The sequence below is a fragment of the Tarenaya hassleriana genome, unplaced genomic scaffold (assembly GCF_000463585.1).
Source record: "Tarenaya hassleriana unplaced genomic scaffold, ASM46358v1 Cleome2, whole genome shotgun sequence".
NCBI lineage: Eukaryota > Viridiplantae > Streptophyta > Magnoliopsida > Brassicales > Cleomaceae > Tarenaya > Tarenaya hassleriana.
In genome coordinates this window covers 1,119,620-1,134,468 of record NW_010965372.1, presented here as the reverse complement: position 1 = coordinate 1,134,468, position 14,849 = coordinate 1,119,620, and the positions used below count along the sequence as shown (strand labels likewise).

General features: G+C 36.4%; 2 protein-coding genes across 3 annotated transcripts; both read right to left on the bottom strand.

Moving 5' to 3' along the window:
- Positions 1-104: 104 nt before the first annotated feature.
- On the bottom strand, positions 105-4,593 carry LOC104811509 (65-kDa microtubule-associated protein 3). Of its 2 annotated transcripts, XM_010538220.2 has the most exons (13): positions 4,466-4,593; positions 3,692-3,779; positions 3,357-3,563; positions 2,873-3,124; positions 2,569-2,778; positions 2,333-2,488; positions 2,055-2,214; positions 1,807-1,958; positions 1,631-1,718; positions 1,486-1,559; positions 1,331-1,405; positions 975-1,224; positions 105-856 (listed from the first exon to the last, which is right to left on the bottom strand). In XM_010538220.2, exons 2-13 carry the CDS (start codon positions 3,761-3,763, stop codon positions 366-368), a joined length of 2,187 nt encoding a protein of 728 aa, XP_010536522.1. In that variant the 5' UTR covers positions 3,764-3,779; positions 4,466-4,593; the 3' UTR covers positions 105-365. The 2 variants fall into 2 exon arrangements, with proteins under 2 accessions (XP_010536522.1, XP_010536523.1); XM_010538221.1 differs by lacking the exon at positions 4,466-4,593 and having other exon boundaries at positions 3,652-3,744.
- A 1,177-nt stretch (positions 4,594-5,770) lies between these two features.
- LOC104811508 (protein trichome birefringence-like 18) lies at positions 5,771-8,848 on the bottom strand. Its single transcript, XM_010538219.2, has 4 exons — positions 8,616-8,848; positions 7,529-8,336; positions 6,827-7,101; positions 5,771-6,706 (listed from the first exon to the last, which is right to left on the bottom strand). Exons 2-4 carry the CDS (start codon positions 8,130-8,132, stop codon positions 5,918-5,920), a joined length of 1,668 nt encoding a protein of 555 aa, XP_010536521.1. The 5' UTR covers positions 8,133-8,336; positions 8,616-8,848; the 3' UTR covers positions 5,771-5,917.
- Between the last annotated feature and the right edge of the window lie 6,001 nt (positions 8,849-14,849).

The following is a 14,849-nucleotide window of genomic DNA, read 5'->3' as shown; positions in this document are numbered from 1 at the left end:
TACAAGCGAGCGTATTGGTCGTATAAAATAATTGTTAAATAATGGCTACAAATCGAATAACCAGAAGCAATATCTCCAAGATTTTATTCTTGAATCCAAGAAGGTTATCTGAATTTTTGTATTAGCATACACCAAAAGTCCATAGAAGAGTCCATTTTGTTGTATGGGATGTGTATGAATTTCCAAAGCATGAGCCCTAAGAACATACAATGAAGGCCTTGGGAAGGAAAAAGCCAATCACCTAATTGACCTATCCACCCAGACTTGCAAAGAACAAAGCAAAATGAAACAAAACATAAGCCAAGTACAAGTCAACAACACTCTTTATGTGAGCTTCTTTCTTCCTCCGCCTTTGATGCAAGAGATCAAACTTGGACAACTGGATCAGCCATTGTTCTCTGAACCACAAACCCGAGCCTTCTTTCCTCGAAGGAGTACTCTACTTCCTCGGGCTCTTCACCCAATCTTGCGGGGAATGGTGTCGAGGCATGGAGTGGAATTGGAGCAGGAGTTACAGCAGTTTGCATTGGGACAGAGACAGTTGCAGGTGTACATGGGACAGGGATTACAGGAACATTCTTTGGTGTATGTTTCTCTTCTTCCAAGAGTGTCTTGCTGCTGTTCTTTAGAGGAGTTGTGAATGGCGTGTTATCGTTCGTGGGAGGAATCAGAGTCTTCTGTAACGGCGGCTCTCTGTTGATTTTCGGGTTTGGAGGTGCTGTTATGTTAGCTTTGGATGCCACTGCAGTTGAGATTGGCGAGAAAGGCTTCCGAACTAGCGGGGATTGAAGCTGATCATACGAGTTTATGGACAGTTTTCTCGTGGGAATTCCCGCAATGTCCAGACCTCTCCTTCCTGCAAATTGATCAGCCCATTGAGAAATCCACTTCCACAAAACTCTAACTAAATCATTTCAAGTTGTGTTTGAACCTTGAGCACGTACATATAAAACATTCTGGTGAAGAAAACTTACCCGATGATAAAGCTGCGACGCCATCAATCTGACGATGATTATTAACATGGTTTCTCTCAAGGATCTGGTCAGATTTCTTGTTAGGTTTAGGTGTCTGAATCATTCCTCCTCCAACGGAAAGTCTTCGGTTGGTTGCTCCACCAGTTGACATTCTAGGAGCCTTTTTGCCCAAGGGTTTCGAGGGGCTAGGCTTTGACCCATAAAGAGCCTCCTGTTCTGCTATGAGTTGTCCTTGTAGCTTCTTCTGATCCTTTAATACGTAAAACAGTGCATAACATAGAGTACATTACGACCAATGATCGAGTTCTGATGGAAAGGCAATTGGTAAAAAAGAGAACAGGAAGCCATGGTTGTACCCGCTGCCTACGGCGTTCTTCTTCTTTCTCCTGACGCAGTATGGTATACTCCTCAAGCATAGAAAGGAGCCGAATCTATAGAAAACAAATACGCCATTAGAAAACAGAAAACAAAAAAGTCAGAATAACAGCCCCCTTTTGTAGAAAACACATACTCCATCGTAAAGAAACTCGATTCCTTTCTCTTGTTCCCACACTATAGTCTTCGAGGCCAATGCCTCAACCATTCCTGAAAGAACGTAAGAGAGATTAAGTCATAGTCGCTTGAGAGTTGTATGACCACATGGAGGACAAACTTGCCTGGAAGTTTGTTAACGAGGTTACGAGCTTTCTCAGCGCGCTTGAGAGCAAGATGAGCTCCTCTTCCAGCATTGTATCTGTTATCATCCTATAGAGAAAGAAAATTTAGCAGAAAAAGTAAAAATTGCAACAAAAACTTAGTGGTCTAAGGAAGAATCTTGTGTTTCGGCTCTAACCCTGTTGTACTCTTCAAGCCAGCTTTCCTCATCACATGCAGCTAACCATTTCTCAACCTTTTCAAGTACCTCTTTCCGGCTTAAGGATTCCTCTTTGATCTTAGAAATCTGTAGCTCAATTTGCTCCAAAACCGTTGTAGCATCAAGAACTCCTAAACAAGTGAGAGAAATAAAGAAATTCTTGAGGTATTAATACTAAACTCTAGCCTGTAATGGGAATCTGTGTTTCAACGGAAGAAGAGAAATACCAGATTCTATTGCCTCAATGGTATGATCCATTGCACTGTCCGACACTGGCACCAGGTGAGTTTTCCTACATATTTCCTCCAGCTCTGACCTCTTCTTCAGAACAAGTTCTTTCATTTTGCTGGACTTCACCTCATCCAACCGCGCAACTTCTGTCTCAACCTGTATGCATAGCGTGTAATGTTTTGAGCTACTGCATAGGCTCGGAGCTCGACTTAAATTATAAAACTAGACATAATACCACAAAACAGGAGCACTGGAGAAGATTTCAGCAGCTTACATATTTAAGGAAGTCTTCTGACAGACTGTTGGGTTCAGTTATTTCATGTTCTGAAGCAGCTATGTTACAGGTAACATGCTGAAACTCTTGCTGCTCCTCTATAGGTGTGTCCATCAAATTCCAGAGTTCCAACATTGCAGATGCAAGATCTTGAAGCTGCAAAAATTCAGTTGGTGAATATGGGCATCGACATTTAAACAAGTTTTACATAGTTTGCCAACTGATTCATCATTTACCCTCTGCATTCTTTGTATTTTAATTTCCTGCAGTTTTTGGACTGCAGTGCCCAATTGTTCGATTGTATGGTTATTTATGCTCCTTGGTCCTTCTGGATCAGATAATGTGCGATCCACTTGGCCAACAATCTGTTTGAAGTCCATTCCGAGCACTGAGCAAAGAGAGTACAAAGTACCCAAATGCTCCTGAATCTTCTCCAACCGATCACTCTGAGGCAAAAGAACATTATAAAGGATTGAAAAAACTAAAAATAAAGTACAAAACTAACTGGCGCCATAACGAAATCAAAGAAGCAAACTTAACCTTCTCCTTCTGAAGAATACATAGTTGAACATGTAACTCTTCAAGCTTTCTCAGAGACAAATCAGTCTCATCAATAAGTGCCTCAGAAGAAAGATGTTCCAGTTGACCATTTATCTCATTTGAAATCTTGTCTATCTGCTCTAGGACCTCCACGAATTGATTTCTTCTTTCAGATTTCCTCTTTTGCATCTCTTCCAGCTGTGGTAAAATCATCCCGAGTTCTTCTTTCAAGCTTCCAGCATTTTGATCAGACTGAAGCAGAGAAACAAAAGGCTAAGCCAACATACACATAGACACACCAAATACTTGAAAAACAGCTTATAACAAACATTCTCATGCCACAGATTTCAATTATGAAACAAACACAACAGTTACTTCCTCCAAAACAAAAGGGTTGGAAGTCTAATCATCGTTGGGCGGATTTCACAATTCATAGTTAAACAGTTTTCTCCATATTCTCCAAGTATCATTATCAAGAACTAACCTGCCTAATGTGCACAGGGCGCTCCCCCATGGCGGAACAGATTGTTGCTAGCTGTGCTTCAGAGTCGGCAATCGCTTGCCTTAACTGAGCTCTACAGCGATTCGCCTGGTCAACCTTTCTTCTGTACACTTCCAAGCATTCACGTTCAAGCTCAAGCAGCATCTTATCCTTTTCAGTTTCTGTTTCTCCGACTTCATCCCAAATGATCTGATTCACAAACAAACAAGTAAGCTTTGCAAATTACAACCGTTTAGAATGAATCATGACAAGAACAAGCAAATCCCAGATACATAACTTATGAAAGACTGTCGTTCCTAAAACGCGCAGTTAATAACCTGGAGCTCATATAGCAGTGATCCACATGTAGTTTCCACTTGAAGAAGGGGGTCGTTTTGAACATTCGACATACTGAAATGCTGCTGCCTGTCAAGTATAAGGGAAAAGTTACCATTTCAATTCTACTAAAAATAGGAAACTTGCACAATGCTGCTGATTGAACAATGACTTTTGTCACGTTTTAGGTGGAAGAGTTTCGAAACAGAGGCACAATATCTCCCAATAACTTTCATCGAAATCTGAGAAAATCATAACTAAAAACAGTCAAATTCAATGGGGAGAAAACATGTTACTGATTAAATTAAAGCCTACATATACCCAATCAAGTTCACAAGTTCATGGGTGCAATTTTATTTAAAATTACCTCTACAAGCTAATTGAGAAACTACAGATTGCACAACTAATCACCAGAATAAGAGAATTTATTTCGTAACTGTGTCAATTGGTTACACAAGAACGTTGCAGCCTCTAATATTCAATCGGGACAGAAACTACAGTGTTAAGAGTTATACCTGAAAATGACATGAAACAACGACTCATGCCCCGATTCACCTACTTACAAACTAGGGCAGAAACCAAAAGTTTCGACGCCACTAAACCGGAAAAGAACTGTTCCTAAGATTTACAGCTTCGGAAGCAGGAATTTTCAAATTTTCGAGCGATGGAAGAGACATGTTCACGAAACTTGTTAACAGAGGACATAAGAAGCTCTCAGACACAGAGGAAGAGCATTAAGAAAAACCGAAAAACCAAACACACACACACACACTTGCCTGAAACGGGAGATTTCTCGGAGAATTTCCAGAACTGAAGCTTTGATCTGACGCTGAAGCTATCGTCGGAAGAAGAAGCAGAAGAAGATCAGAGAAATTGGTAGAATCTGCTTGAAATTTTTTGAAACGGAAGTGTGTCAGGACAGGGCAAGAGTTGTTCGTGTACAGCGGTCCAAGGGGATCGTAAAACCAGCTACCTCGATACAGATCGCATTCTACAAATGTCAATGGTTAAACACAGATCAGTTACATATAGAAATCACTGAAGCAGTTAAAGATCCTGAAAAGATAACCTATTTGATCCCTATATCCAGATAGATCTTGTAGGAAAATGGATTCAAGCAGATGTTAGTATTTGAACCTCTCCCCCAATAAAACAAGCTGTCATTTTTGAAAGGGAAGAGCGATTTAGGGACCCTGATCGAGATTTTTGGAGAGAGAGAAGAAAATAGCCGTTAAAGTATTAAAGGGCGCTCCTTGGTCATGAAACGGATTGGGGGTTTTTTTTTGTTCTCAGTTCATATTTGAAAGATATGGGTTTGAATTTCAAATCGTCTTCACCGGAGTGGGGGACCATAATCCGATGTAACGCGCTACAGCATAAGAATTGACATGTACCGTTGATATGTTCTCTTAATGAACGGTTGAGATGCTTTATGATATCTGAGTTTTGTTAGTTCGATCAATATTTTGGGCCTGTAAATCGTTTGGGCCTTATCTTTGAACCAAAAAAAAAAAAAAGATGTTTCCGCTTCCCGGTTATTTTTTTTAAAATTATATTCATTTTCTCTGCTCTGCTCTGATTATTTCTAAAAATATCTTATTTTCTAAAAATAAATCAATTTATTCGACTATATTTTTAGGTAAGGTGTCCATCGGATAGATCCGGCTCGAACCCACACTCGGTTTGAACGTTTCGGACTCAACTTTGAACCGACCCGATTTTTTTCGGATCTCAATAACTAAATCTGAAATCCAACCCTATAGACTTCGGATTTGGATTCATACCAAACCGGACTTCGGATTTGGGTTCATACTAAACCGGACGGACGTGATAAATTTACTCTTTTTGAAGATTTATATTTTTATTTTTTATTAAAATTTTCTAAAAAAATATATCGGACTTTCGAGTTGGTCCAAAATTCTGAATCCGATCCGAAAACCTGAAAAATTTTGGACCTAAATATCTCGGCCTAAAACTCACTATTTTTTCGAACTGGACCGGACTTCGGATTTCGGATCAAAATTGACACCCTATTTTTAGCAAGGCAATCACCATTCCATTCGATCATTGCACATATATCAGAATCTCATCTACAAAAGTGTATTTCCTTTATCATTCAAGAATCAGATCCAAACTACTAAATTCCGTGGTACGTATAAGTTATACGGTATAACTTACTCCCTCAACATCTTCATTCCTTGTCGGAACATTCATTCATTCAGGCCATGTCAAGAGGAAGATCGCCTTATGAGCTCCAACACGATCTCGTTCCACGTGTCGACTGGCCCAGGCATACACCAGTGCAAGCAGTCCTGCGGCGGAGGCCGTCCGTCAGGTCCCCGTTTCGTGATCTTGTTCGGGTCGGGGCTCCTGTATGGACCAGGATGCCCGTCGTGTCGGTAGCCGAAAACTTCCGTTATATCCATCAGCCTCAGCTTCGACCCGTTGGTCTGCTTCTTCACTGCTCGGTCGAACCCTTTCACTTGTTGCTCGTGCATTACCTCCGTGAACCCGTTTTTCACTAACTTCCCGAGCGGTAAAGGCTCGACCTTTCCGGTGCATGACCCACCTGTGTTCCAAGCCCCGCCCTCGTAATGATCGGGTGAGAATGTACGGACGATGGTTAGACCGGTGTAGTTCGGGTGTGTAGCCATGGCAGTAAGGATTGTTTCTACCGATATCCCGAATGCATCCACGTTGTTAACCTTCATGGGCTTCGATTTATCTGGCCACCATAGCTGACCACCCACGATCTCCTCGTTCAAGATATAGGCGGACTGTTTCGCGAACCAATGGCCCGAGGAAAGGACGACCACATCGAATTTCAGGATGGCTTCCATTATGCGCTCGTCGGGGACATCGAGCTTGAGTTTGGTGACGCCTTCTGGAGCGAAATCAAACGGCTCGGAGAACTGGTGGACGAGCCATGACGACCATATCCGTGCTATCATTACATTTGATGACTTGAAATACCATCTCTGCATCTTCCTGTTGCCACGGTTCACAGGAGTTTCCGCCTGAAAACATAAACATGTAAATCACATGTAAATCGACATGGAAATGAAGCTTATATATTACATATGTGAATGGTATGAGTGGATGCAAAAGAAAATGAATGAAAGAAGAAGAAGACTTGCCTGCCAAAGAAGGCACATCATGGACTCCATCTGATTCCGAGCTACCGAATCACCAATAAAGGCTAGTGTCTTTCCCCTCATTAGCTCGAGAAATTTTTTGGCGTCAAACCGTGGAAGTTCACATTGAGAGGGTTTCCATCTCCAGTTCTCGTATTCCTTGTCGGGTCGTCCATTGCCCTGGCAGTTCTGCATCTGTGTCAGGACAGGGCAAGAGTTGTTCGTGTACAGCGGTCCAAGGGGATCGTAAAACCAGCTACCTCGATACAGATCGCATTCTACAAATGTCAATGGTTAAACACAGATCAGTTACATATAGAAATCACTGAAGCAGTTAAAGATCCTGAAAAGATAACCTATTTGATCCCTATATCCAGATAGATCTTGTAGGAAAATGGATTCAAGCAGATGTTAGTATTTGAACCTCTCCCCCAATAAAACAAGCTGTCATGCTTCAATAAATGTGATGATCTTGATTCGATTCTTTGACACATTGGAGACTTTTATCATCTAAGAGAAGGGCAAATATGGAATATTTATGTCAAGTAAATTAGATAAGAACGTAAAAGGAACATACCATATAGGGGATTTGCCAGTTACAAGAGTAATCTCAGTATAGATTCCCATGCAAATTTATTCTTTGTTTGGACAAAACTGAACTACCATTAATCAATAAGTTGCCAATAAGATAAAAGAAGACAGTACCTGTTTCCTCTGAAGCTGTTTTAGAGTCATCATGGGGAAGAGATGATGAACTCAATATATCTCCATCCATGGAAACATTCGAGAATCCAACTAAGTTGGTTTCGCCTGATCTGACATCACTCTCGCCAGTCATATTTGGAGAAACTGTGGTATCCAATGAGATCGGGAGCAACTTATTATCCTTTTCTTGCGTGAAAGATGTCTCCGGCTTCCTATCACTTTCCAGATCCAGCGGTGACTCGGTCCGTGAAACTTTTCTTTCACCTTCACCATCATTTTCATTAACACTACTACTGCTACTAGAATCACCACCAGAGTCTAAGCTAGAACTGGACGATGGATTCTTATGGACATTCTTAAACTCGGTACCCTGACGAAAGCCTTCTACTGTTTGATTGTCTGAAGAGACAGGAAATCCCATATGTCCAGGAGCTTCCATTCCATAGAAATACCCACTAAACGAGGAACCAATCGGGTAAGAGAAAAGCAGCAACGATCCTAGGATGAAGAAGGACGCCAATCCACCAATGGCAATTGCAATTGTGGACACTTTCCTTGGAAAACCAGCCATTGTCAGAGAAACCCTAGGAGAAGCCAAAGTCATGGCTTTCCTACAAACCCAGAACCAGAACCGGTAAGAGCACCAGCCTCTGTGCAAGGATTTATCTTGCGAACAGATTACGAAAACTACCACTCCAAGCAAAATCTAAGCCTGTAGCATGCAAATCTCCACTGAAGTACTCCAATTCTATGCTCGATTCAAACCAACGCTACAAATCTTCAAATTCAGATCCCAAATCACAGAAATCTGCAACATCATCAGTCGCATTAAGATGGAAATTTCGTAACAACACACAAGAACATTACTAAAAATACACTATCCGACTCTGCGAATTTCCCTCTCCGCGAAACGATCGATCTTATCGGGGGGGGCAAACACCAATCTCCTCACGCGGATCAACAATTCTAACACAGAACATCTCCCGAATCTACATCGGACTCAGCTCAAATGACGACCAGATTCGAAATGGAGAACAAATCAAAGGAGCAAAAGCAATGAGAATCTGGGAACCAGAGAACAACATACCGGAAACTCCGAGAAGGATCTACCCGAAGAAGAACAATAATCTGGCCTCGTTCATCATGCGAGCCAGAGAGAGAGAGATTCGGCAAACCAGACCAGAAAATGTAGAAGATCGCGGAAACAAGATTAACGATAATTAGTAATAATTAAATGAAGTTTATATGGTTATTAGTTCCTTGGATCAGGGGAAAATTAAATGCATCGAAGAAGAAACTTTAGTTTTCTTCCGCCGAAATGGATTACATGATGCTTCTCTTCATTTCTTCCTCTCCTCCCACCGAGTCAAATATGCAATTACGAGAATGCCCCCGGGTTTCTATTGGGTCAAACCAACGACACGTGTTGATATAAGATTTCGTTGAGGGTAAATTATCGTATTAATGTTTCCAATTTTTTTTTTGATTTTCATTTTTTTTGGTGGATCACATTAAATGACACGAGTCTATCAATGATTTAAACTTAAACATAGCTTTTTTAAAACAACAGAGGGATAGTTGATATTATTAGATAAATATTGGTTAGTCTTTAATGTTTTTTTTTTCAATCGCGTGTTGTATACTAAAATTCAAACTAATTTTGAGATCGGAGTCAAATACATAATTTAAAAAATATATTTTCTCTAAATTTAAAGTTTAAATTCGAGATGATAAATATGCTTTGCAACTTTGGATGTCTTTAGGTTTTAGTAATGGAGTTATATAATGATTCTAAAAATTTTCAATAATTGTAATAATTTTGGAAGAGACCCTTTTAGATTAACAACTAACCAAGCACTAAATGCAATGTGAGAACTCTAGACTTTACGTTGTCAAGTCAATTCAATCATTCTTTATCGAAACACATATCAATTGAATCTTAATTCTATCGCAAATTTCAATTTGAAATTAGAGATACGATCTTTATTTATATATTAGAACGGAGTTTCAAACCGAGACTATAATTTTTTGTAAAAGATTTTGGAACCTAAAATTTTTTTATATAAATGAATCCAAACTAGTTTTGGTAGATATTCAATACAATATTTTGCATTCGAAGATTGGGACAAATTTATTTCTTTCGTTATAAAAACAAATATCGATGGACCCTCGAATAAGATGGATTAAAGACAAATGAGTTAATAGGGATTAACTTCATTCTTCATACAATCAAAGCCATTGAACTTGAATTTGATTCCCTTATTCAATCATGGATATCATGAAAAAGAAAAATAACACAAATATGAGTATCAATTTTGGTCCGAATCTCGATCCAAATCCCTCCGAAAATATCGGATTTTGGGTATGAATTTGTATATCAAAAAAAAAAATTGAGTTTTTGGGCAGAGTTCAAATCGGACTTCGACTCGGTCCAGAAGTTTGATTTATTAAAAAAATTATCATTGCACAAGGTATGAAACGGGTTGGTTCCACCCATCTCGAGTTCTATAGGAGTAGGCTTTGGGTTTAGTTCTATAGGCCCAAAAAAATTTGGAACGGCTCGAACCCAAAATCTTCGGGCTGAATGTGGACTCGAGTTAGGCCGGCCCATTGGACACACCTAATCACAAATTATGAGTAGAAGACTTTGAATCACGAACTCGATTAAATGTGGGTAATCGATCGGTTTTGATAGAGACCGATTTCAATGATGGAACGAAATTATGATTTTATTCTACTGACATATTGAACGGGTCTTTTGCATCATATGCATAAGGGTTGCAATGTAAATGAGCAAAAAAAAATGTTATTTTGAACTATATTTTGGATTGATTGTTTATTTTAGGTTGTGTCAAATTGGGCTTATTTGGAAGGTGGGCGGCAATCTCACATTCTTGTAAGTCCATGTATGATGATGATGGTGTTGATGATGATGGTGATGGTGATGATGATCTTTGCTTGACTTTGGCACACCTAATCAGAACATGGCAGTTCAGTGATATAAGGATCAAACCCCTCTCTAGATATTCCTTTTCATGATGTATTGTTTATATATATAATCTACAAAGCATTGAAATAACTAGAAGGCGATGGTGCAGGAGTAGGAGTGAACATGCATGTGCTTCATGAACGTTAATGATTAGGTCCGCCACACACGTTAGGCCTATATGATGATATTCCCACACGTGCGCATGCAAAAAATTACACAAACGGAGAGGCTGAAAACGAAAATAATATTATTGCAAATATGTGCATATATATGTTGCCTCCTTTTCACGACCGTTTGTGTTTTTCCTCTCATGTGATGTCGACCAAAGTTACAGCATCTATCACTCCCACTTATTGTGTTCGTTAACTCTCCATTTTTCGATCATATTTTATATATATATATATATATATAATAAGAATTCAAATGCAAAAAACCAATGGGTAGCTTTCGAAAACGCCACTTCATAGTGGGATTGGTGGAAATTATATGCTAACTGTGTCCCCACCAAATAGATTGATCGATCAATCCGTCATAATTTGATATGTGTTTTTGACATTTTCCAACTGTTGCAGGTTTTGTTTCTCTTTGTTTGACCTTTTTCTTCTTCCTCCCTCCTCCACATACCCTATATATATATATATATATATATATATATATATATTCATATTCCGTAACCGAATATATTAGACCAAGGTTTAGACCAATCTCGGATTCGAAGATCAGACATATGATCCCAAAATTTGAGATTCGAACTTGTAGTTGGACATACGTTTTATGTCTCCATTTGATCGATTGAACTATTAAAGTTTTGGATGTATATTATATATATAGTATATTGTATTAATCGATTTTTTATGGTAAAGTTGATTGTTAACATCTTTGAGTATTGATTGTTGAATTATTTCGAATAATGAAGGGATAATAACTTAAAAACATGAAATTTTTAAAAAATGTCATATAAATAATATTGTCTTTAAGACTTCTAAAAAATATAGACTTTACAAGTATTACCGTAAATACACATCGTTACGAGATATTTGCAAACTTTATATACAAAGATTATGTATTTATATGTTAATTTTTCAAATTTATTTTTTTAGGTTATTGTCCTAATAATTAAGAATATCGAATTTCTAAATTTACTGAAAATAATTCTGAATATGATTAATGTACATGAATACGAAACAAATTTAAATTTAAAAATAATACATAAGTCTATTATGTTTAATGGAATCCGAAGTTTCAGATTAAGCCTTGTGGATCAATATAGATACAACTAAAAATGATTTTCAAAATACAGATCATAAGAATTTTGTAAAAATATATATGACAACGGGACCATATCCAAAATAATTTTTTTGAAATTAATGTCTATAGAATAAATGATAACTTTCCACAATTTTTTTTTTTTTGAAATGACAATTAAACCGCAGTTTTAAATTAGATCACAATTTGACCTGAATAAGATATCACATAATACACGTATAAATACGATTTAAGTATAGGTCTATATTATTATTCAAAATAATCCCTATACTGATTTTTAAGTTATAAAGGTTTATAAAGTTTTTTATTAATTCATGTATTAGGCTTATTTTATATAACAGTGTTTGGTTGATAGAATGATCGATTATAACAATATGTAGCAACGCCTTTGTTTGGATTGGTCAGACATGTAAATAATGTTCATTCATGAAATTTTTCTATATTTCTTGAATATTCGAGATTAAGTTAAAGTGACAAAAATAAAACGAAAGAAAGAGTGAGATGACGTGTAAATGAAAATATACATAATTGTTTTGTTATAACCTTATTTAATATATAATAAGCCTGGTCAGTCCAAATACCGTGCCGAATAAGGAAAAACTTCTGCCACACATTGGAAAATATCATATGGAGATTCATTGAATCTATTTTAAAATATCTAGATTTCAATGTTATTTCACGGTTTGTTAGTTAGTGTTTGTTTGTATGTTTGTAATTGGAAATGGTAACATCAATCTACAAGTTCATAAATACGTTACCAAACATTCTACAATAATTTACAATTCTCTCTAACTTGAACCCAAAAAAAATCTATTTGTTTTTTAAATTTTAGAGAGAAAAAAATGAATTTCACAATTATTCATAAATTCAGAACCTTCTTAGAAAAAAAAATTACAATAAAAATAGCTTAATTTTAGAACATAACAAAACCATTTATGATATTTTAATTTGCATATAAAATAATGTTATTAAATATATATATATACTCAAATCACTTTGTTTTGAGTGTAATTCATCCACTCTGCACATTATTAGTTAGAAAATAATGAAGCTAGAATTAATAAATTAATAAATGATTAGATGCATTACCTAATTGTAAATTAAAGATTTCGCGAATTTTATTTTAATTAAGTGAATTAATTTTGGTCGGTTATATATTGCACACTCAATGAGGAAATTGTCGGCACATCTAAACAGCTGAGAGATCTTCTTAGGGTTTATGAAATCTAATCTCAAACGCATTAACACTGTAAAGTACAATGTACTTTTACCTAAACGACAAGTCGCAGATTTTCCTATTTATTTTGATTTAATTGATTATTTTATCACATTAATCCGATACCCTTATTAACGTTATTAAAAAAATAACGTTATTAATTATAATAAATTTTGAATTCGTGCCAAGTTCGTTATCAATTTATTTATTTTGGAATCAAAAGAATCTTTGTTGTTTTATATATTTAATGCTATGCTTCTTTTTATATAATTCCTTCAAATCCAATCTATTGGATGAGAGGATTACCTATATATATAATTTTTGGACAAAAATAAAGTTGTCAACAGTCTCATAAGTATATGATTATTTAGTTCATATCTCAAGAGTCAAAACTTTTATTTGAGTCCAATTAAGAGCGAATTATATACATATGGATTATATAAAGTGGCAACAAATGGATAGCATTTTGACCAAAAAAAAATGGATAGCATATATATATATATATACTCATCTTATTAGACTGATTAGTTTACAAGTACGATCTATCCTACGATGATGATTTCATTTAAGGGTTGTTAAAAATCTAATTTTTTTTATATCTCTAAATACGGATAATCATAAAATAACAAGACGAAAACGAATTTTTAGTTACATCCGAAATTTAAATTCGGATTTGAGTCGTACGTGGATACTTGTAAAAATATGAAAATGCACCCGATGGGCAAAAACATTCTTGTGTATCTTCCTCCCACTTCACCTGCAATTTTCAAGTCTTTGTATTATATATATATATATATATATAGACACTCCTTGGCAACTTGCATGTGTGTGCGCAAATGTGAAAATACACACCCATACATATCTATATATATGTAGGTATGTACATAAACATGCTTAGTTGACACGATGTCTCTTTGTTTAACACTACAAATCCCGGTGTATCAGCAATTTGGCCGTACAGTAGTTTTGTTTTATCTCTTACATACATAGAATCACGACAAGCCAATAGTTAATATGGTTCATATATCTATAATACTACATATTTATATAATTTTTTCTAAATTCTAATCAAGTTGTCACCTTCTTCAACACGTATAGGTCCAAAAGCTGATATATAAAACCACTATTTTTTTGGGTAAATTTTATTGAAATTTTTTAATTTGTAAAATGGTAGAAAACTAATTTCTAAGTTTTTCGAAAACTTGTAAAATATATCAATATAATTCTCAAATAATTTTTAAACGGATTTGTGGGTTAAAATCGTCAATATTTCTTTTGGCATGAATTAACAAGTTTAAGAATTATAATGACATTTAGCAAATTTGGGAACAAAAACACAGTTTTAGAAATTTAGGATTTTAATAAGATTTACCCATATTTTTTCGATATAACATGGCATACATATATATATATATGAATGAATGAATGACATGAAGATGTGTTATGAGTACATGCAAATGAAAATAAACCAAAATAATCTCACAATGCATAGGGAAAACTTTTTTGTGTAAAATTAATGAGTCACCGCTCCTTCATACGAGTTTTTGGACCAGCATTTGATGTTCAAAAGTGTATTTGCACCAATGGTTATATACATCGAAACGTAATATACGTTTTAGAGTATAGCAAAGTCCTCAATTTGAAATACACAAGAAAGTCAATATATACACAAAAAGATTCCTTTTTTTATATCTTTCTTCATAACAAAAAAGGAAACAACTATCAAAATTACATTCAAGCAGCAGAAGAAGAGAGAGAGACAGAGAGAGAGAGAGAGAGAGAGAGAGAGAGAGAGAGAGAGAGAGAGAGAGAGAGAGAGAGAGAGAGAGAGAGGGGGCGCGCGCGAGAAA